A 24,673-nucleotide genomic window follows, 5' to 3' on the forward strand; every position below is an offset into this window, starting at 1 on the left:
AGTGTAAACGTATGGATTCATGAGGACATGGGGTAACTACTTGCAAACTTTGAGCGCACAAACACTGAAACGAGTGAGCGAGTATAAGTTTTAGCCTTTACTTTCCTCCTAAAGTTTTCAACTTAATAATATTTTAGTATGCAAAAATTAAACAGGTATAAATAAACATATGATAATACAGAAAATGATTTTATAATTATAGCAACTACATTCTTTACTTTTACGTTACTCATAGCAACATAAGAAACCGATTTTCGAAAGCAACTCTTTATCGAAAGATACGAGATTGACTTGGTCAATTGCGTAAATAATGGTCAAGAAACATTGACTTTTAGTACAAAGCGCAGAACATAACAGGTATAGATAGATATTGGACGAATTCCGGCGCTCAATGAGGCCGTCCCACGCAAAATGGCGCGAAATGGGACATCCTTCGTTCTAGTTGCATGCGTTGCATTGTTCTTTCGCAAGCCAGCGCAGTGTAGAGCATTAATTAATCTAATTTGTTTACACAATCGTGTTATAACTGTAGCATCGCCTTGAATTATTTTCTAATTGTATTAAGATTTATTATCGTTGCAGTTAAGAATTTTAATTACTTTAATCAAAGTAAATGTAGTCCGCAATTTAAACGTAAAAAATTCTAGAAGAAAAAGTGGCTTTCGTCAAAATCTTACTCTATTTCAATGGAATACCAATGAATTGACAAACACTTTTTATTGATTTTTGGTATCGATTTTATATTTTCTATACTTGCATTAGTAACCCTGGTTGCTCGATAATCTGATAATATTAAATTAGCAACACTTAAATACAGCCAGCACGCGCACGATACAAAGAATAAAAATAATTTATTTAATTAAACGTTCATGCACGTTGCACATTACTCAGAAAAATTGTAAAATTACTCTCTCGGTTATAAACATGTTTGAAGGAACATATAAAAAAGCATTTTTACTTTGAATAATAAATGCAATATTATAGCCGTAATTAAGGAAATTATGTATTAACTATTAATTAGAGCAAAGTTGGTCGGTCATAAGGAAATTCAATCAAAATATTGTCAATTAATTAAAACTTCGTTTATTAGTGACAAGGTATTCCTTTTTGAATCATGTGCTATGATTATTTTTTATATTCCATGCGATTAATTTAAATTTATTTTGTAAGGAATGACGTGAGGAATTTATTAACATATTGCCTGCGGGATAGAGCATCAGGGGAATTCCAACATGCTTAGCCATTCTTAACATTATTATAAATCGTTCAGCTTTCGAGAAAACGCAAAACCATGTGATATAATTACGATTTTTTGCTGTATTACTTTGGTCAGCTATTAACGACAATTACCTGTGTTGTTTAGTTCATTAAAAGGTCATTATGGTAAAAGTATCTAAACTGTAAAATCTGAATTCATGACGCTCGATTCCACAATCAGTTGTAATTCAAACTTGTTAGCAAGGTAAATTTTCACAGCATTGTTTTGAACAACTTGACCTTAAAATGTTGACGGTCAGTGCGTAAATTACCGAACACCGTCTATTCAGTAGAAAAACGTACGGTGTAAATACAATGTAACAAAACAAATGTCCTACACAACTAAAATTATCACTACAATGATTCGTAATGAGTGGCCGATTGTTTCCCATTGTCCACATATTCGCACATGTTCTCGACAGGCCATCCCAATTCTCGGCACCATTGTCCTACGAACAAAGGCCATATTCCAAGATGGCCGGCAAGTACAATCTTATTCACGTCCTTACCTTGTGGTGTTTAAAAAATGAAATGGCCTGTCGCACGCCAGCGGTTCTAAAGATGGCCCAATTTGGAGAGTCCCCAAGGCGAAAATTGTTCCTTTTACGAAGCTGGCATCGCGTTTCCAGCCGTGAAAGTATACTGTGATTTCGTTTAAGTTCCGCTATACACAGGCATTATGTGTAATGTTATGCTTTTAATTAAATTGGAACGAGGATGTGGCTATCAATTTGCTGCGGTGTTCGTATCGCTGTTTTTGTTACAAAATCTACATTTATAAGAGTTTAAAATAACTTGTTATTTATTAAATATCGGCACAATCCAAGAACGGCCTGGATCGTTGCGTGGTTATACACACTTGCACTCTTACGGGTATGTATTCGTTTTAGTAAAATCTATGTGTAGCGATCTATTGGGAAGTTGATTCGTGTGTCGAGCGGTTTTACTGCCGCCCCACAAGGAGGTCAAATGCACAAACCTAACGGTTCCGTTATAATAGTCTTCGTGTGGTGAATGAATTATGGTGTGCTTTTTCACGCGACGTCGTCCTTTAAAACAATATGTTCGGATCGATACAGTATAAAATAGCCTTGATTCTATTTTCTAATGCTCTAAGAAATAGTCGCTTAATAAAAAAGAAAAAAGGATTGATTACAAATAACAACCACATTTTCAGTCTAGATAAAATATTTAGAAATCGCTTTTATATTCAAATTCATAATTATTATCTTTAGGTTCACAAGCGAACTCGTTTAATTGACATTCAACAGTGGTTTGATGGTTGATGATAGAAAGAAAAACACGATTACATAAGTAATATAAATATTTTTCTTAGTATCTAAACCGCTAACTGCCATTAATGCGTCATCTGTGGAGACAGCCGACTTGGAAACTCAATGGAGTTTTAAGTGTTCTAACGCTGATTAAAGGGCAGGAGGCAACCCTACATGATTACTAACAATCTCAATTAATGATCTGGACGGACGACCCTGTTATGCCAGCTCAACAGCATCTTTCGTCTAGACATACAAGGGATAATAATGAGCGCTGAGCGTCGCGACTCCATCTCCTGGGGTCCGATGAACCGTCTCGCCGCACCCCTCTCGCCACCCCAACAAAATACTAGAAATACGGGGATCTTCATAAAATTTGAAGTTAGTATTAATCGCGCTAAAGATATATTTTATGATTTCTAGGTAAATTTTCAGCATGTTCTTTATCCTAAGTCATTGGTTTAATATTGTCTGGACCACAACGATGATAACCATCTACAATAATTTACTGTGAAAACGAAAGCTTTAAAATGTATTAAATTTATAATTTTTCTCAATGCAGTGTTTGTTTAAGCAATTTGAAAATTTTGGCCGTAATTTAAAAAGTTTTAGTTTAATTGCGTATATAACCTTTGTAAGCGGTTCGAGAGCGTTTCAGGGTGAAACACTTCATTAAAAGATAAAAGGGAAACTTAAGACTTGGAAGTACTTTGTGTTATAAAGAAAGTTCCGTTGTTAGAACAATATCGAAACAGCCTTCTAACTTCCTGTGAGTGAAGTATGGCTTTAAATTTAGTCTATAGGTAAGTTCTGCGGCTTGCCTAGAGGGAGAGTACGAGAGGTACTATGGAAATTCTACACAAATGGTCAACTTTGTTATGGATGGATGCTAGTAAATTACAGTAGCATGGACATTGTTTTATATTTATTTTACATTTGAATGCACTTTTTATTTCATTGCACACGAAACGTGAAGATTTTTCTGTTATCGCCGGTATTTTCAGCGCTGTACTTACACCGTTATTATTGTAACTGTAAAAGCTATCCAAAAGGAATACTTTCACCAGTAAAACGGGGATATTTCCTGGACACCGGCCAAGGCTGCACTCTCGACAATAAAACCAGAGATTTCCGCAGAGTGCTATTTCGAACTGTGATTAAGATGCATTGAATTATCTTTTATTCATCGAAAGTGTGTGAAGAATACACTTAATAACTCATACAAACACATTAACATTCAGTTGTGATACCGAATGAATGAAGTATGGGACTATGTAATTGCTTAGTTGACCGACGGACGGTCAATCATTCGGTGAAAGACAGAACTATAATATTCAATCGTACTATTTAACGTGACATAATATATAGTAAATTCATGAGAACAAAAACCAGTTTCTCCGTTCGTGATCTTGAAGGCTGCACGAAGATAAAACACTAGTGAAAGTAAGTTAACCAGGGCGGGGTGAACACGTAGCCAATCTGCTCCATGTAATATACATGAGATGGTGCACGACCGTTAGACAAATAACCCAAGCTCGACATGATTTCGCAGGGAACCGTAATAAAAACTAACATCCACTGACATAATTCAACCCAAATGTACGCTCAAGAAAACCTTTCCATCTAATATGCATAGTATTGCAATATAACTCGGATTTACTACGAATATGTAAACGAGTTCATTTGTACGAACTAGTTTAAAATACGTATTAAATTAAAAACATCTTGTGCAAATATTCCGGTTCTATCTTCTGGCGCCTGGGTGCTAAGTAAGACTCGTTTAAAAGTGTTAATAAATTGTTGTTGTTGCAAGGTTACATTTGAATAACGGTTTATAAGACACAATCTGTTTACTATGAACGAGAACGTTTTTCGTGATGTTCGTCTCTTCTTGTGTTTGAACGGTTAGGTAAATGTTTATCTTGATGTGAGGATAGGCAGTTGATTGCAGATCGCGGTTGTCAAGTCGCGGTATCGATTGCGGCGGGTGTTGCGCGCCGGTCGGCCCGGCGACGTCCTTGGCCCGAGCACGCCGTGTCTCACTCCCACCCCAGGCTGACGTCACGCCCTACCCTCGTTGACATGCAGATCGGGTCATCTGTGACGTCACGTGTCACCCCGTTAACGGTATAACCGTGATGCATCATTGAATTTTTATGATTATTGCCGGTGATGTCGCTTCGGGGTCGGATTTTTTATGCATTTTTTACGTTGTTATATTTTTGGATAACGGCTTTCAACAGCTTGAGCATACGTTACAAAAAATACTATAAAATATCCGTAAATTAGCAAACTATTTAATTAAGTTTACGTACATACTAATAATAAATTACTAACATTAGTTGGTTAGAAAAATTTTAAAGTTGTGGGTCATTAGGTCATTAAACCTGTATATTGAAGAGGCGTGGCGTTATCGCTAAAAGAAGCAAAGTCGTGCTCCGTTCACCTCGAACACAGTATGAAGAAAACATTAGCATATTTATAAAAAAAAACTAGACCTATATCTTAAGGCAACGAACTCTTAGAAATTGCAGTAAATATAGCATTCAGTGGAACACGGTCAATGACTGATTAATCATGGCTGCACACCCGGTAGAGATGTGAATTGGAGATTACTTCAAGTTTATGATGTGAACACCCTTCTCGTATGTGATGTTACATTGTAAAGTTTGGTGAATGTAACTAAACAATATAATAGATTGTTATCTCCATGATTTGCGGAGCCAGCATGGCCTTGTCCAAATCGGTCAATGCTCACAGCTCGGTGGCTCGGTAGAACGTAGATAAAAACAGAGGCCTAGACAGAACAGCGTAACTGGTAGGCGCGAATAGCATCTGTATAACTAAGGCCGTTCTTTGTTGTAAACATGTTTTGATAGATGGTTTTGAATAAATATTTGATGTAGACGAAATCTTTGCGGGAAAATATGCGATCGAATACTTTGCTAGATGGCTCCATAATAAGAAACCAGTGATTTTAAGCTGGGGTATGAATGAGATATCATGTTCGACTTCATATCTAGTCGTAAACAATGACGCGATATATGCTAATGTTTGGGGCGCTTCCGGTGCACACTGTGCCACTCCAAGTGGAATAAATATTTATTTGGGCGGTCGTGTAGGGTTTTACGGCAAGTTTGCGATGTGTTAGCAACAATGGAAATGGCTTTCAATCATTTGAACAGGATGTGGTAAAGTGCGACGACCGCGACGGCAACGAACTTGACGCTCCATAGAAATTAGTAAGAGTGTCGGTTACCTTAACTGTTCAATTACATTAAAGTACACGGAAATAAAATCGATATCATAACTGTTAAGCACTTTAATTACTCTGATAAATAATTATAATTAATTATTTTGCTTTGTCGTATTACAATTAGATCCGCAAACAAAGGAAAACAATGTAAAATTAAAATATACTACAGGTTTCTATGATCAATGTATATTTAATTAGCTGTTCAAACGTTGATATAAACAACAACTTAGTTTTTTTGAAGACTTCTTTGGAACAAAACAATGAAATTAAGGACCAACATCTTTTATTGAGTATTATTGTGTTTTATTTGAACGTTATCATAAATAGGAGTGTTTTTCAAAGATCAGATAATGTGATTGAGGCTCCGCATGCGGTCAGGACATCAATGACTTGTAGGGACCAACGCATTGTTCTCCCGGGGGCACTAACCCATATGCGCCGATTAGATATGAGAGACGCGACGACACGCCGCGCCGCCGGGTAAACACTCCTCACGCACAACGCAAAACGTAAACAAAACGATTTATAACAACAATCTGACGGTTTGCATGCAACTTTATGAATAAAACACGGATTATTCTGTCCTAATTTCGCAGATCGATTTGAATCATGCAAGAATGTATCGTTTAATAAAAACCGACAAGACCGCAGCGTTTTTTTGGCAGCAAACCAACGTTTTTGCGTTTGTATAATAACCTTTTAATCGTAACATTCCTCGTGGCAAAGTGTCATGCTTTTATTTGCGCATTGCGAATTTTTTAAAGCGTTTCCGTACCGAGGGTTGTGTCCATACCGGTGAAATACGCGTCCCCATTTAGCAATCGTGTATCAAGGCCCATTGTTTGTGCTCGTATAGCACATTGTTCTGATGTTTTGTAGAGCAAACAGACAACGTCTGCTGTACGATAAGAGGACCCAACGCGAGGGGATCTTGTGATATGATTTTGAAACCATAAGACTTTTTTGTTCTACCATAGTGTAGCAATGTCTATTCAAATATTTAAGTGTACGTAGGTGCGTCCCCGTTCACAGTAGGAGAAAGTATTGACGACACATAAAAAATTAGGTATTATAAAGCAAGAATGAACAATTAAAGGTTTTCTGCGCAGTAGAAACTGTCAGCTGCTCAGTTGAGTAAACGTGGACTGTTTACCTCAAGATTAACTTGGAAAAACCTTACGTTGAAACCGGACAAACGTAAATCCTGTTGATATTTTTTAGTCACGTGTCTTAAGTATGCCACAACAAAGAGAGAGCGTTGTGTGCATATTAAAAATGAAACAAAATATAATTTTAACTCGGACCTCGCATGTTATATTAATAAGGGCAAAGGTCAACCAGACGAAGGTCCGGTAGCTTCCACTTTAAAAATTTACGTTCGGTGTATCCGGAGGACGCGCTGAAACTTTGGTGGGTTCATAAATTCATACATTTTTTAAGTTATTAAAAACGCCTATTTGTCATTGTTTTCCATTGGGGAAAACACATCTGTACTAGGAATTAAAGCAGCTGTTATCTTACCTGGAACATATCCGTGTCGGGATCCTCTGTGTATTCGACGATGACCGCTTGGCTGCGGCTGAGTGTGTAAGAGATGGAGTGCTGGCTGGCGTCTAGGATGGCTTTGCTGCTGTGCGGCGTCTTGACCACATAGTGCTTGGAGCGCCTGACACCGTTTGCCTGTGGTCGCCGATATAGCACGAATTTGCTTCGACGACGACCCCGTTCTCCCGCTGGCAGGTATCCATTGTAACTGGAATAAATATATGCATTTACTAAAAGGTCTTTACGTCACTACTACTTTATTTAGGTCTAATAATAACGAAGAAAACGTTTTAAATCACAACGATTTTTAATTTTGAATTATGATACAGCGAAAGTTATCTCAACCATGAAACATCAAATGATAGAAATCAAAGTAAAAATACGGAGATATAAATGATATTATCCGACATATTCTTAAGTACGATACGTGTATGTATAATAATATGAAGTAAGACGACTGTCGAGATACCACGAATCTAAACAATTTGTCATTTAATGCAGAACCTCTATGATAAATTGTGTATGTTAGAAGCATAGAATGATGAATGATGTAGAACAACACATTCACGACAGTCCTCCAAAATCCACAGATATAATCACGTTAGTCCTAGGACCCGACGGTCACAATTACAACAATACGTGATTAGTACTTAGTAATAGCCATTATGCATTAATCGTCGATGGGAAAGGTTAAACTTCCGTGAGAAATTAAATCGAACAATCGACTCGTACCGACTGTATCTTTCGGCTCTATTCCCACAGCTAAGCTGCTAAATATAAACATGGATATAATCATGGTCATTTTAAAATAGCAGTTATATAAATTATTAACTACTTAATTAAGTTACCACGTTACGAGTAAACAAAACTGCTTATTGCGTTAACGAGTTCAGGTTCACAACTCGACGCAAAATTCAAGTTCACGTCATTTGTATACTAAAGTGACGTCAAGAGACGCGTTAAATCATCATACATTTCATAACTACACACGTCGGTAATTCAATTCGAGTAGTTCACACCGGTAAAGTATTTTTATTAAATGGCAAGAAATCAGACAATGTTGGCGGCTCGACGCATGGGAAGCTGCACAAGTGCAAACCTTTTGTATGATGTTATATAAGTCGGCGTAACACACTGTCTGACATAAGATGTTTTTGTTAAAAAAAACCTTAGTCTCGCGGATTCCCAGCAGAAGAACGTTTCCGCACGGCCAAGTGATTTTCACAGTTATGCTATTAAAAAGTTCTTTTATAATTTGTTGAAGCTACCAAAATAACAGAGAAATATTTTTGGTTTGCCAAATAACAAACATCAGTAATAGCATGAACTTTCATGATCTTTTTACATATTATTTTGAACAGACACTTCGTGATTAACATATAAAAGGCATCGTTAGAGAATATTGTATATTATAATTTTGTTATGCCCATTGGTAAAACATCTGACAGAGAGCGATAGAAGTATTTTTTTTTTGATCAACAGTCAGTCGTTCAGATTGTTCTGAATAAAAGCAATTGGCAATCAAAACCTCTGCGACCTATGCAGCCCCCCAGGCAGCTATTGTAAAGGAAAGCGTTCACTTTTGTAATCAACAAATTCAATACTTAAAAACCTTTATAAAATAACATTCTTTAACAAAAATAAAAAAAATGGTTAGTAATTTAAAAGTATAGAATTATTGGTACTTCTTACAGAGACTGTACTATCCAGGAGAAACCACGGAGCACAGCGAGTATTCAACATAATTAACCACATTAAGTTCAATAAAGGTCGGGAGCCTACAATTTGTGGTTGCCTGGTCACCGAATATAGAATAGGTAGACGGTGTACACGAGCACAAATATACCTATAGCTATTATATTAATGTGTTAGAAAAACAACTCGTAATAGCCGAGGAGAAAGCAATGAATTACGTCCAAGCAATAAAACGGTTTAATTGAGTAAAAGCACTATTGTTTCTGGTAACAGAAAAAGAAAAACCTGACCATAAATCAGTAAGCCTTATATATTATGCAATAGATTATAGTTTCTGTTATAATTATTGTATGAGTAAATCGATAGAAAAGTCAAATAATAATGTAAACACTTGTCGTGTTTAAAATAGAATGGATGGTATTTACATCGGTAGGGCCTCGTACGACGTTGGAAAATCCTATTAGAAATAAATCGATCATTGCCGACATATGAGTCCCGGGCACCCCCGTAAGCAAACGATTATACTTTAAGCGGTGGGGAAGAAATAGGGATAGCGTTTCAGTATAATGGAATTAGTGCGGTTGCACGGAAATTATGCAAACAGCTTGAGACGTCCGTACCAGGAGTATTGAATAATACACCTTAATGATATACGCACAGTTTGTTGGAGCTCAAAATAGACTTCATATAAACATAATACCAGCAGTGCAGCATGTTAGCAGAAACAGTTGGGTTTGTACAAACTCATCGCGTTTCACTATGCTCGGCGTTTAGTTTGACACGCTATAAAAAGCTTGACATAATAGAAAGAAATATTTGTTAATTAAGCCTTGAAGGAAACCGGCATTGCTTGGAAATAACTTTATTTCACGAATTTTTCTGCACGGTAGAACAAAAATGTTAGTTTACTACATAAGACGTGCCAATCTTTATATGAACAAACGGTAAAGTAAATCCCTATTGGGTATGGCAGGTTGCGAGTTGCTTGACGGATTACGGATCATGATGTATCGTTTTCGAAGTCCTCATACCCTTCCCTGCATATCAACCCGAGTTATGAAATTTTATTACGAGAATCTGGCGGGTATTACGAGCCCACAAGGGGTGATATATTGAAGCGTGTGCTTCATTTTATTTGCCAGTAAATGTTATATTTTCACGGTATATGATTGGAGTGGTTTTCATTTAGCCTGCAATTTACAAACTGAAACTTGAATCTTGGTCCAGTGGTCCTTTGGAAATACATTAAGTTCGAGGAAACTATTTCAATAGCTCGTTGCAAAAAATCTATATAAGACTAAAAAATCTAGTCATAAATACATATTCAATATCTTCACCTGCTTTTCAGACTCATAAAATTATTATGATTTCTTCAGATTCTTTTTTTCCAAATCTATGACGTCGAAAGCAAGACGAAGCTAAGGGCTTAATTAACAGGGATCAGACAGGCAGAATTAGCTACAGATAAAACGAGTATGACGTTGTTTTGTAACTAGAAATTGTTTAGACAATTGAGACAAATGTACCGTATTGATTTCACAAATATTTCATTTAAATAATTCGATGCAGATTACCAAAGTATTACATTCCTTCATTGCCATTGCGGGAAAGTAATTTCACGCTCGTGTTGCACTTTAAAAGGTTAGCCGACACTTTCAAATTTCCTTTTAATTTTTGCATACAACTAAGTATGTCATTACCCCAGTTTAATCACCGCACACGGTTCCGAGGTAAAATAGCTTAGAGAGAGTATCTGAATAATTTAGTCAGCCAGTAGACCCTAAAATAAATAGTTTAATACAGTAGCCCTCCATAATCATTTTTATGTAAATATTTTTAGCGGCACGCCACCTGCACCTGCTGATAAAATATAATACCTACACTACATTCTACAATATAAATATTTTCACAAGTAGCAGGCCAAATAGTTTGCACGTTTTGTGTATCGTGAAAAAACTTGCGCTCCATGCACGTGACCGTATGTTAACTGTGTCCAAATAACTGAAAACAAAGGCCACATTAGCACAAACCATGTGAATTTGTTCGACCTTAGCTTTCAATCAAAACAAGTCGAACGCCTACACTTTCTAGAAAGTTCCTTCGGTACTTTGTATTTCGGAACTTCAAACGTTACTCAAAGTACAATTAATAGAAATCAAGAAGTCTTTGAAATTAATGATTTCGTCAAAGTGAAGCAATTAGGCTTCCGTTAGCCAAAATCGATTTAGAAAACGTATTATTTGCGCAAGTATTGTATGTATTTACGTGCCAACGGAATATTAATAGGCTAGACAGTAAACTGTTATATAGTAGTACAAGCAAGCACACAGATAAATAAATAAAGTTATTCGGTATGCATGACTGCTAGCTAACTGGAGATGCCGATCAGATATCTAATTTAGCGACGAGAATATTTTCGGCGGAAATCTTTAATATGCATGCTCGTTATGTATTTTATTGCAAGAGTGTATGGTTACGCATTCAAAATTTTCAGTCACTTGTTACAATGCCGTCTAGAGGGCAATTACGTATGTGATTTGACAAGAACAGATAGCAGGTAGTGTTGTGTTTTAAATTGCTCTAAAAATGGTAAACCTTGGCCATGGTTACGTTTACTGAAGTAAATGAAGGAATGGTATGAAGAATGGTGGTCGATATTTCCTAAGCATATTGCGCTAAACCTCACACTCAAAAGATACGTCCAAGGATATTATCTGCTCGAATGAATAAGGAACGCATCTAGCTTGTTATGAAGGTAACGTATGGGAGTAAAGTTATTTTGGCAGCATCGGGCGCCCGCGCAGACTTACTTCCGCAGCACATTGTATCGTTATTGGAATTCCTAACACCAAGTTATACCAGAGTATTATGGACTGTCCAAAATTACGTTAGTATTGTAAAAACATTACTACTGACATTAAAGAAGCATTTTGATGCGCTGTTTTTACAGATGCATTAGAAACGTTAAACCCCGACATACTGACCTATTAATGTGATAGAAATCTTTATATTCTAGAGGCGCTTTTATGTTGTCCAACGACGTAACATAACTGTTTGGATTTTGAATCGTCAGAAGATTTTTTAAATTTGTTATATGCTTCAATAGCCGTAGGCACGATAGCGACCTAAGATCTGAATAATTCAGGATGCCGTTTTTGATATGGTATTAGAAAATATTTAAGGAAATCTGAGGACTAATAAGAAGGACTAATATGGAGGACAAATAATAAGGTTTAGACTCTAAACTGTAGAGCTCGAAATCCTGCCATTTTATTGGGAGCTCAGAAACCATTTACGTAAAGGTTTGTCGGCTCCCGACAAAAATTACGATTAAGGCTATATGCCATGATATTAATAAGCAAGTATAAATTTGAGATAACATGAAGGAATACATAACACGAGAAACCCATTTTGCGGTCAGCTGGTCTTGAACTCGATAAGTTCTAACAATTATTATGAATTCATGTCATGACCGTGATTATGAGAATCCACATGCGTGCTGTATGTAGATTACAGAAACTAAGTGCTGTTTGTTTTGATCACGACGGTATGATTTATCCGTTCTTTTGGCAGAATATATGATGTTCATAAATTACATGGTGAGGTTAGCGCAGACATCGTTGCCATATGGGTACAAATGGGCTCGATCGGAGACCTCATAAATTCTATTCTAACGGCCGTCTAATATGAAATGCCTGTTCGATGCATCATATTAATATTACAAACGATGAATCTTGTTTTTTTTTTTCCTTAGCCTTCCCATTTTAGCTTCGGGAATTAACGCGAATACTTGCACTTTAACTATACAGATTTGACTTTCCACCAGTTTACACAGGCCTTGGTCGGAAAGAGACTAGAGTATGGGGTAGATAATTTGTAACGCACTCCCAAAGCTTTTTTTTTTTTCAAATTCTTATTTTTAAATAAAATAAAATTAGAACAGTACCTAGAAGACTAGGTATTGTGACCAAAGCGAAAGCTTTTAAGTACATAAAACATGGTTAAGAGGAAATTGAAAGTGATACCCTAGTGCTGTTCGTGATAAAGTAAACATGCCTCTTAAGGCAGGCGTGCTCGCGTAGTCTATAAAGAAATGAGACAACACTGAACACTGCTAGTGATGTCATCTAGCCATCCTGCGAATTTCACAGTACTTACGACTGATTGGTTTTATAACCAGATCATACTTGTATTTATAGGTTTATGTTATTATGTACTTAGTCTGTTAATTTCAGAGGAATTACTTGAATAATCGAAGGTATAGATAATATCACGCGTAAGATTTGTTTCACCAAAATAAATAAAAATATAATAGAATACGTTATACTTTTATTCTAAATACATGTCGGTGAGATAATTATACAGGGTTTTTACTTTTAATCGTTAAAGTGTTCCTAAGCCACCTCATCATCCATTGAGCATTCATCAAGGCAATGATAAAGACTCTATGAAATAAAACACCGTTGAAAAAAAAAAACTAGTTTAAATAGGTAATAAATATAGAGGAAAACAGTAACATATTTTGTTAGTATATCGCCCAATGCCCCGATAACAATGTCAAACTTAAGAGCAAGATAAAGAAAGAAAGAAACAAAAACACATACAAAATAGTAAAACAAAGGTAAATAGTAAATACGTAGTATTGGTATGATTATATTGTTTATGTTTTTTATCAATACGGAAGGAAAAACGGCCAATACTGTATTGTTTTCTTGTACTATTGACTCTATTACAGGTTTTCTTATACGTAGCATTAAATAAAGAAAATGATTATAATAGTAACAAAGTAACAAAGATATGTTTATCTCAAACTATGCAGCAATTTATTAGTTCTATAAATTCAGCTGGTAGCCGATAAATTATTGAATTAAACGTCTTTATTCACAGACTTTAATTGTAGTATAAACAAAGGATTTTTGTATACACACATAAATTTAATTATCATTTCCCTTTATCTAAATGTCAACAGACATAAATAAATCCATGTACAAATATTTACGTTTACTTTCCGACAAAATTTCAATTGTAATTACGTGCTTACATTATTTGCCTAAGGCCTTCAATTTGTCTTTAAATTGGCAACCATTTTGTGAGGCAATTTACGCAGTGCCATAAAATCAATGTTTATTTGCTTTGTCTTGTTTTATGGGAACGAATTTCTATACTTTCTCTTGTGCGTATTCAGCAAAGTATTAAATGTTTTGTAGAGCAAATATACATACGTACATAGTTTTATATGTGTACATATGTTTATCAATTCGATTGTTTTATTTCGTTACGTATGTACTAACTACGTTCTTATATTGCAACGGACATGTAACTCCAACAAAGTGTTACAATATATCTAGTTCAGTTCAGACGTGGCTTATAAAATTAAATTTCCGCGTAGTTATAATTACAAAGCGGATATAATAACAAATGGGAAGAAAAAAACTTAGTTAGTCGGCTATAAAATTCGTTCAGCTTATGTTATGAAACGAGCTCGGTCCATCACAGCTATTCATCACGATATTATAGTGATTAATACTGTCTACTGCAAGCCAGAAGCCTTTTAGAGGGTGACATTCAAAGGCGACCTAAATCTTATTATATGCAAGACAATTGAATATATTGGTCAATAACGTTTTCTATTGTTTGTACTATAAGTTGTTTGAAGGGAAAACGACTGTTTGACTAGACACGAGTTCACACGGCGATTCAACAGTGATAATTATAATTTGACAAACACATTTTTATATTAAATAATTCTCTTATATTTCTATATGAGAGTCTTGATTGCAATTTCACTGAACGTTTAGACACCATTTGCAGGATATGACTATAATGCGTTATTATTAAAATTAAAGCTTATATCTACGAGTAAGGGGCACCCAATTCTGTTGCTATAACGATACTATTCAATCACTTAAAACAATGGCCAGAGAATAAATGGCTTCCGTAGGAAATCAATTGATTTGCAGGTTTTGGTCTGGTATGTTTGAATGAACATTTTTTACATCGTCTGACATCCCTCAATGTCGAGAGTCATTCCTAGGCCTTCTAAACTCTTGAAACACGTATTTTTTTTAGTGAATTTTAACTCGATCTTTTAGAATTATGAGCTAGACGTTCTAGTTTGTATAGGTGTTGTGCGAGATTCATGTCTGTGGGACGTGGGTGAGTTCGCACGGCTCAAAAGTAACTGCAAACACTGTTTCTTGAGTAAATAAATAAAAAGTTAATAAGAGTAGGATCTAAACTAAACGTTGATACGTACTTGTATTTACCATTTAAATTGACCTTAACATTGATAATTGAAGAAAGTTTTGACAAGCAATAAATAATGTATGTACATTTTCATTTTAATAGAACAATGTTTGATATAAAGCGAGCACTGCTAACGAACACATATTTCAACGCAGTTTTTATACGAGTATCTAGATCAAATATGCAATACTTTCAAACGAGCTTTAAAAGTGTGAAAACTATTGTTCAGAAAAAATGTCTCGTTAAATGTTGCACTGCGATCTCCCATTGTTTACGAGGGAAACCTATGAAATGGAACCGACTTGTGTATTTGTTTGAAGCATGTGAAACACCCTTCATGTAAACCAGTATGCATGTATTTACAATGAGGCTATTGACTCTATAGGTGCGTAATGCACCCACAAGAGACGAAGGTGTCATATAGGAAGGAACTCTTTGCCCTATATCGTGAATGTAATGGGAAATCAGAGTGTAATAAATAATAATTATATTACAATAAAGATGATACCTTAATACACATTAACGTTTTGTTAAACTGGCACATACTAGCTATAATGTTAGTCCAGAAGCAACCTTGTTGTTCTACGTGTAAATTATAGGATTATAGCACAACGCGTAATAAATAAACGAAAGCGGCTAAAGAAAAATAATCTGTTATTTATAAACGATTATTAAATTAGGGCACCCATTTGTCACCCGAGAAATGTATGACCGTAACAACTGCTGTTTAACAGGTATACATAATATACTATACATGCCCATTATTGCCCATTGTGTAAATTGCAATTGCCTAGCTATCACAGCTCTTGGTATATAACTTAGTAACGAACGGTAAGACGTGTCCGTTTGTTCGACAGCAGTCTCAGTAATAGATTTCGTTTCGCACTTTAGTTGCGAAACCCTAAAAATATCCTATATTTTTAATTCAGTATACCTATAACCGACAAGGTTTTCTTTTTCTATATTCTTTCAACACCCAAGGACTAGAATGATGCATGACGATCGCGACTACATCTAAAATGGGTTTAATTGGAGTTCGATAAAACAGCCTTCTTCCTGATATTGTATTCCGATTTCTGTGATGCGATTAGTTCTCCTTATTGGGTAGCTGGTTGAATGTTACGACACGATATTTATCTTTTCCTTATCAAGCGGTCTTTTACGAGACGGAACACTCAAAGAGCGTACTATACTCAGTACAAGAGTTCGTTGCCTTTCACAATCCGATTGGCATCTTTCAATATATTCTGATACGGTTGTACAAAAAGGACATTTATGTTGTTTACGTGTAAGTTACGCAGAAACTCAAACGGTACCAAAAGAAACAGTCTTTGTCTGGTTATAACTGAGAAGATTGCATGAAAGTAATTCGAAACATGTCAGTTTTTAGAACAAAGCCTAACAGGTTGTTTGTCAAGTGGAGACAATGCTTACCCGAGTATGACGAGTTCTCCATATTTGACGAGTGGCTTTGGCTTCTGTTCCGAGCCGCTCTCGCCGGCTTCCTCCAGTATTGGTGAGTCCGCACTGTCCGCAGCACTGTAACAATAAATAAAACATGTTTAAATAACAATACTCACAAATAGTACAAAATAAGTAATGATAAATAAGGTGTTTGTATTTGTACACAACAACGAAAACAATCACAGCAATAACATCAGACATCAGAAGGAAAATATCATGTTCTATTAAAAGTTACTCTGTTGGGATAATTATCGACGATGTTACCACCCACAAAATTTTATATAGTACGATTGTACTTCCGCCCAAGTGAGATTTTATTGATATGACGGGTCAAGCCTTTGGATCAGGCCGAGAAACTGGTCCAAGACAGCTGTGGGTCAAGATTAGTAGTAAATTATGACCACGCCCGCCAGAACCGGTTGCGGCCGATGCACCGACGCTTACGCAAGCAACATAAACCTAACATTTATTAAGTGCATCGGTTAATAAACAATAACTCGTTCATAACCCTTCACCGAGACCTATTCATGTAGTAATTAAGCGTCAACTAACGTCACCCTACCATTAGAATTACTCTGTTCTCGGGCCTAAAAGCAACTTAGTGCTTTGAGTGCTCTATCGATCGTCGCGACGATAAGTTATCGGTGCCGGCCTGCGAACTAGGCCACTCTATCTCTAAACATACTTAAACGACCAAGTACCTGGGGATGGCACAATTTAATCATCGCTTTTGTTTTGACCGATAAGATAATGATTGATCCTATTTTGTTTTATTATGAAGACAAAGAACATTATCAGATGACGTCTAAAAATGCTTACTAATTGAAAAAGGCAGGAAAGCAAGGACAACGCCGGTCGCAGCGGCCCTGATTACGGGCACGGGGTCAAAGCCCTCCGCCTCCCGACGCCACCCCTTCTCTCCCGGTTCGACGATAGGCCACTCCGCTAAAGCCGACCCACAATTACGGCCAACATTAAAATAATGCTCACTGGACTGCCCATTGTCCATATTGGATATTAAATAATATTAATTAACTTCAAATGTCGAAAAATCACGGTTGATATATTAATAAACGATGATATGAAGAATTATTTTATCTTTAATTACCAGTTAGATTATCTCGTCGTCTAAAGTCTAAATGACATGTTCCTCGTTTGAGGTATTACATAAAAACGTGGTAGTAGATGCCGTGACACCAGCAATTAACATCATTTGCATGTCTGACTGCAATATTTTCCGTATAATTCTTCCGCTAGTCTCACCTTTGTCTAGAGTTGCAATTTTTGATCAGATACTGACTCGGATTTCATTGCAGACACGTCAGATTTAATTGTGAAATGTGTAATCGTAGTGATCATTCCGAGAATTACAACAGAAGTGAATCAGCTCGTCATAAGGGTGACGCCGGTATGGCGAACTGACTGTTCGGCAAACCAAGCACGTGGCGATAAAAGGCTACGCTGCATCCGGTTTCGTCGCAACACACCAAATGCGGCGAATGTGGGAACGCCGGAAGTTTACGAAGAATCACTCCTACACGACGAGAATTCCTTTGGCTCATTTCTTAAAAGACAAACGATGATGTAGCCGGCAATGTTATACAGTACATACATACACCTACGCAGTGGTCGCTGTCACTAGAGTTAAACCAGTTCCGTTTACAGATAAATTCATTGAAGGTTCCGAGACAACGAAAATAACATGAATTGTTATAAAATGTTCTATTGAATCCCTTGCGTCTGTACTTTCACCGCTCGCAGTCACGATCTCAAGTCTAAGCTCTCATGAAGTCAGACTAAAACACTTTCTATCTCGACCGTCCGCTAGGTTTTCGTATCGATTAGTTTAAAAAGTAATTTAAGTTTATTAAAGAAAATCTATTTCGTACATGTAATTCGATAAAATTTTATATTCACCTTTATTGCATCTCAATTCAGTTAAATTTCTTCGTAGTACCATTCAAGGGAACAGAATGGCAGTCATAAAAGTACAATAAAAACCTTTTGTGCATCGTTTTGCGGAGCAGATTGTGATATAAAGGACATTAAATTGACATGTATCCTCTCTGTATGAATGCTAATCTCAATACAAATGGCTATAAAGGATAAAAAACATAGGCGAGGTATTAAAAGTGTAGTATAATCAACTGGCAATAGGCAACGGACGCCGAGCCAACGGTCATTTTTTACAAGATGCGGAAATTACTTTGATTCATCGCAATCAGGACAGCCTGTCTGCGTCAGATTTGACGACATAATTTATGATGGACAACTTCCAAAATATTTAGATACAGCTGTGCGGTTGTGTTTTGTCATTGTAGATAATTATAGTTCTTGTTGTAAAGGTAAACAATACTAAATAGGCTTACTCTACAAATTTAGAACTAGCATTATAAATGTATGTAGCTTAAAATCGATCGGAAATATTATTTTGACCTAGTTCTTATATAATTCGTTTCCACTGGGACTCATCGAGGCAACATTATCGTAATGCCGATTCTAGTATATTTATTTACCAAATAATGAAACATGTAACCAACCACAAACCATGATAAATTTTCAATTGTTATCCAATGCATCCATTTTATTGAGACGCTCCTACTTTCCTTTTTAATTACTTTTAGTCGGACCTGTGTATGTAACAGACAGGTTTACAAGAATCTTAATCGAATTAAGCTTAAATCAGTATATAAATGAATAATTCCATCTCCTTAAAAAAAAACAATAACAAGATTTGTTTGTGGAACCTATAAGCTGATAAGGATTATGGTGACATCACAAATCCTTTGAAACATAATATTGGCTTGGCTTTAAGAAAGCTGGTTTGTGGTGAACCACCCATATTTTTTAAGTGGGCGTCGTGAGGCGCGACCAAGGGATTACTTAGACGTACATTGTGTGGTTGTTTGTTTTTGAACATTGTCCTGCACTTCGATTTATTTTAGATATACTATCTAGCCAATGTTGAAATAGCAGGTTCTAAAATGACTATAAAGCTTAACATCAATGTTCTTTTTTTTTCTATTTATCCACAGCATTAATATTATTTTCGTCGTATTACCGGGTATATCAAACTAGATAATGCTAATTAAATCGTATCATTCATGATGCACAAATATTTTAAATGGAAGTGTTAACAATTGAACGATAACTCACTCAAACTGTTACAGGTTTGGCGTTCTGCAATCGTTCGTCAAACGCACGTGGAATGTCTTGCGATAGGCTACTAGAATTAACGTTTATCAATGATTAAAATTAAACCATTTAGTGCAATTAAACGAATGAGATATGCAACTGCAATAACTGCAAACTGCAAACCCGACGCGTAAAGAAAGTGACATAATTACATTAAATACATAACTTCAGTGTTATTTTGAGAATATGAGATTCCACTAATTCCAATTAAAAATTTGTATTGAGATGTAGATATTATTTCTGACTAGCTGTTGCCCGCGACTTTGTCAGCGTGATTTTCAAGACAATGAAGTTTAATAGTAACGATTGATAACGCGTTTCGAAATTAAAAGGTTTTTTTTCGTCGTCGTTGGGTCAAAATGGACCCGCGATTCCAGTTAAGGATTAAGTTCCTTTGTGTCAAGAATGTACCGATTACGAAGTAACAATTGCATCAACAAAAAAATAACAAAAGTATTAATAGTTTATGTTTCTTTCATTTTACTTGTGAAATAGTCGCGCTAGGCCTATATTAGACTAGTTTATGAGATAATTTGATATTTGTTGACAGACATAAAAGGCTTCTGCTCATCCCCTGTAACGAAAATCGAGATAATAAGTAAAAAGTATGTTGACCGGACCTCTTGTTGATATTCTCTGAGAATTTGAATCAAATCTTTCCAGTACTTTCCGAGATCTTTCCGGACATACATGCAGACAAACAGACAAAAATTCTAAAAATCATATTTTTGGCTTCGGGATCGTTCGTAGACCACCCAGCAATTATTCTTTAAAAAAAAATACAATGTACAGTTTTTACTTTTCTACAATTTTATTATATGTATAGATATTGAATATTTTTGATTTGACCAATTGATAAAAAATAGCAAGTCTCTACATCGAACTGTCTAAGGAGGCCAAGTGATGCCATGCGGTCAGCGAACTGTAACATGTCGGCACTCGCATGCGTCCATGCGCACTCGCCGCATTCGGAGGGGTGACCTTCCGAATAACCAACCAATTTGAATCGACTGACCGCATACAATTGACTTCCAAATTTAATAGGATTAAGAAAGAGGCACGTGCTCATCTTGAACATTATAATAAAAGGGTGCATTAAATCACTCGAGATTTGACTTAATGATTTCTCAGAGTGGATCGCTGTTTTATTAAATTGAATTTCAAAACTCGGAAATAGCACTTTCCTGATCGGAATTACTTCACGGAGGGTCTTTCTATGACAAGATAAACACATCTGTCGCGCAGGTGTGAGCACACCCGCGTACCTTTTAGAGGCAGGTGTCGAACTGCCGGCGGCCTATAATTGTTGAGGCGACCCATTAGAAATAGGGGTTTTATAATATATGTAGAAATACAAAAGGACATCGTTTTAGCATAAAAATAATGCTTTTTACAAAACAGGGATGGATGAAGAAACATTTCGAAGAATCTTTCAAGTAGTTTCAAGTCTGTTACAATAACCTTTTTCTAGGTTTACATTTAGCAAGTCTTCAGAGACATGACCTCATTTTTAATCATTTACAGTTTTCCTTTTTTATTGAATCATTCGTTCCGTTATCTGAGTGACTGCCGAATCGAGTAGTTTTACGCATAAACGTCTTGACTATGACTAAGCAATAAATCACAATCCTATTATAAGCATCTATAGTGACTAGTTAGTAGGTAATAGGACTTATATATTGTAAATAATATACTCTATGTTCGTGCAAGTAATATTAGGTACCGATCATATCGCATTGTTGTCACTGTTTTTATAAAAGCAACATAAAAATATCGTCGGTCATAGAAATTAATCATCTTTCTCTATAATTTGCAACTTATACTCTAATAGGAATCGGTGAAAACCGAGTGATGATAGATCCCTAAGTTATCGTTAACGGAGTAGGAGGAATATATCTCGTTGTAGGAGTCTAATGAGATATTTTCAGCTTGTGTCATTTTCTTAGATTTTTATCAATTAAAAACTGATAAGTACAAAGCAGAGTCATGAGTATAAATTGCTTCCGGCAAATTGATATTACACATTATTATATCTTATTTCATAATACTAAGAAATTATTTATAATGTATATATGTATGTGTAACAAATTACTCGATACTCAAAACTCATATCATATCACCTTCACCTACATTGAATACCTTTGAAATGTTTTTAATTTACATATAACTAATGGACATTGTAAATAGTCGTACAAATTGGGAAGTAAATGAAAATGAAAGCTTTGAAAACAATTAAATCTAAAGTAAATCAGGGTAAGATAATGTTTAATATATTGTAAAAATTATTCGGCGACACATTTTCCGCATTCAACAAAGCAAAAAGGACCGAGTGAGACGTAGCGCAGCCCTACCAAGATGAAACTTTAATGAGCGAGGGTTCGAAGAGGGCTTCACGCAAACGTCACAGCTTTGTCCATTGTACCGGTTCCGTTAAAAATAAAACTCAAGTGTTTTTTAAACGTCATACTTCAAGTACCTGAACATTAAATGTGTTTGAGGCGAATAAATAAACAAACAAATAAATTTCCTGACGGTTGAAAGAAATACTTTTGAGGAGTCTGGATGTGCATTCCTTTGTTTGAATATGGACCATAAAAGTGGAAGCGATTACTCGTTGAGCCTGAGGTCGTCGGCAGGCTGAGATAACAACGTAAGAATAACATTAATGGCGGTCTGTACTCTGTACCGAGTGCTTGCGAAGTACGATGCAATAAAGGCATGCAAGGTCGCAAGTAAGATTACAAGGATCGACGCATAATTTTATAAGTTCCTAAATACGTATTGTTATTAAGGAAGTCTTACAATAACATTATTATAATCACGTATTTAATGTTTAAGTATGCAAACACAACTATTTTTGTTTGTATCTATAGTTTACGATTATAATTAGTATAGCAATCTACGTTCAATGTAAACATTGAAGGTCATTAAAATTAATCTCTTTTCTGTTTAAAAACAAAACTATTATTGGTAGGTACACAAAAATTAAAAACAAAACAAACTTAATTGCTTAGATCTGGTATAAATTAGCAAAAGAGAACAATAGTCAAGGAACGCGATATTAAATGCGTACTTAACTTATTATTCATGAATAATACAAAACAAATCACCCGTTTACATGCGCCTCGGAACCATCTAAGACGATATACGCATCATTATCAATAAAAACTGGTAAGGAATGATTGACATAGATAATCATGCTGTCTGGTCTCGACCCTGTCATGATAACACAGGTATAACATACGGTAAATATTAAAATGAATTTCTTACTAAGATTTAAAGATGACTGTGTCGAGCAGATTAAACGAATACTGACAACTTATAAATACTCGGAGAAAGTAACGTCGTATCTCAGAACGCAGTTTGATTGATACTTAATATAAATAATGAAAATGTATGCTTATTATAACGCGTATTTATCCTTATCGTCGAGTATTGAAAATAAATGTTTTAAAGGCACATCAGAGTATTTATGTCAAAGTTTACGTCACGTTTTTAATTTTAGGCGAGATGTTTAAAAATATGTCGGCCGCGGTTTACTCTGCGTGATTCTAAATCCACCGCATTATTTTATTCCACATATTCTCACGTATTCGATTGTTAATTATAAAACTTTTTTGAAATACAAGATATTAATAGTACTTTAATGTGAATTTAAAAACCAATGATGGGCATGGTTGTTGGTTTTTTATGTATAAACGTTAGCTATATGTCACTATCATGGTCATCGGTTTTCACGGTTAAAAGAAAGCTTCAAAGATGTCTATCTACATAATATAAACCTTGTTTCATGAAAAGGGCAACTGTGGTTTGTATGTAACACCAAAATCAACAACATTAAGTTCCAAATCATAACATTATTGAACAATACAATTTACAGTAAAACCAGGAAGAGATATTTAAACCATTTAAAGTGTTAATTTGAAAATAAATTGTTTTATCATTACCTCGATCTAATTAGCTTATTTTAGTAAAAATGTATCCTGTATTGAGGTCGTTTTACAAGGATATCCTTTCAATCTGAGACTATATTACTTATTTTGATCTACAGTATTTACTAAAATAAAATAGCTTGTTATACCAACTTAAGTATTTATATACCGAACAATTACTTAAATAAATGATAATTCAATATTTAAACAGGTCTTATGGACTTAAATAAGATTAATGATCAAGGTATGTTGTTGAACTTTCATTTTATCGAACATAATTTATCAAGACATCTTGACCTGAACAATGAATAAATAAGAACAGTTATTGTGAGTTTTCTGTGTTGAGAGAAAGAAAAAAGAAAAATGAATCAGCAAAATATAACAGTTCTTAGTGTTGAACTGAGCATTACATAGATCCCTAACAAAAATTTGTGTAAACTAAGTATTTTTCAAATTATAATTTAAGGTCCTTTACTATTGAGTCAATTTAAGCTACATATAAGAAAACTAGTGATATAAACAAGGTTTCATGTGGCCCAGGACAGAGAATCGTAGAATCATTTGGGAGAAGCCTTTGCTCAGGGTGGGACACAGAGGGGCACAGTGGTCTAGATAAATAAAATAAATAAACAATTCAACATGGACACAGAAATGTCAAAAGTTCTGCTGAACTTTGATAAAAAATCTTTGTCAAAAGGAACAAAGAATGTAAACAAACAGCTTGTCCTTTTTTTCTTCACATTAGAAAAATATATGTTTTTATATGTTATATTGGTAGTTGTAACAGTAACCTCAATACAAACTGATTC

At 35.4% G+C, this 24,673-nt stretch overlaps 1 protein-coding gene across 2 annotated transcripts in view; it reads right to left on the reverse strand.

Annotated features, from left to right (window-relative positions):
- LOC113498881 (protein pellino) overlaps window positions 1-24,673 on the reverse strand; it is a 39,237-nt gene that overhangs the window by 12,374 nt on the left and 2,190 nt on the right. For both annotated transcript variants that reach the window (XM_026879046.1, XM_026879047.1), the window contains exons 2-3: window positions 16,708-16,812; window positions 7,309-7,540 (exon numbers count right to left, since the gene is read on the reverse strand). In XM_026879046.1, the coding sequence (XP_026734847.1) occupies window positions 7,309-7,540; window positions 16,708-16,812 (337 nt within the window). The remainder of the gene's footprint in view (window positions 1-7,308; window positions 7,541-16,707; window positions 16,813-24,673) is intronic.

Source organism: Trichoplusia ni, chromosome 11 (genome assembly GCF_003590095.1).
Source record: "Trichoplusia ni isolate ovarian cell line Hi5 chromosome 11, tn1, whole genome shotgun sequence".
Classification (NCBI taxonomy): domain Eukaryota; kingdom Metazoa; phylum Arthropoda; class Insecta; order Lepidoptera; family Noctuidae; genus Trichoplusia; species Trichoplusia ni.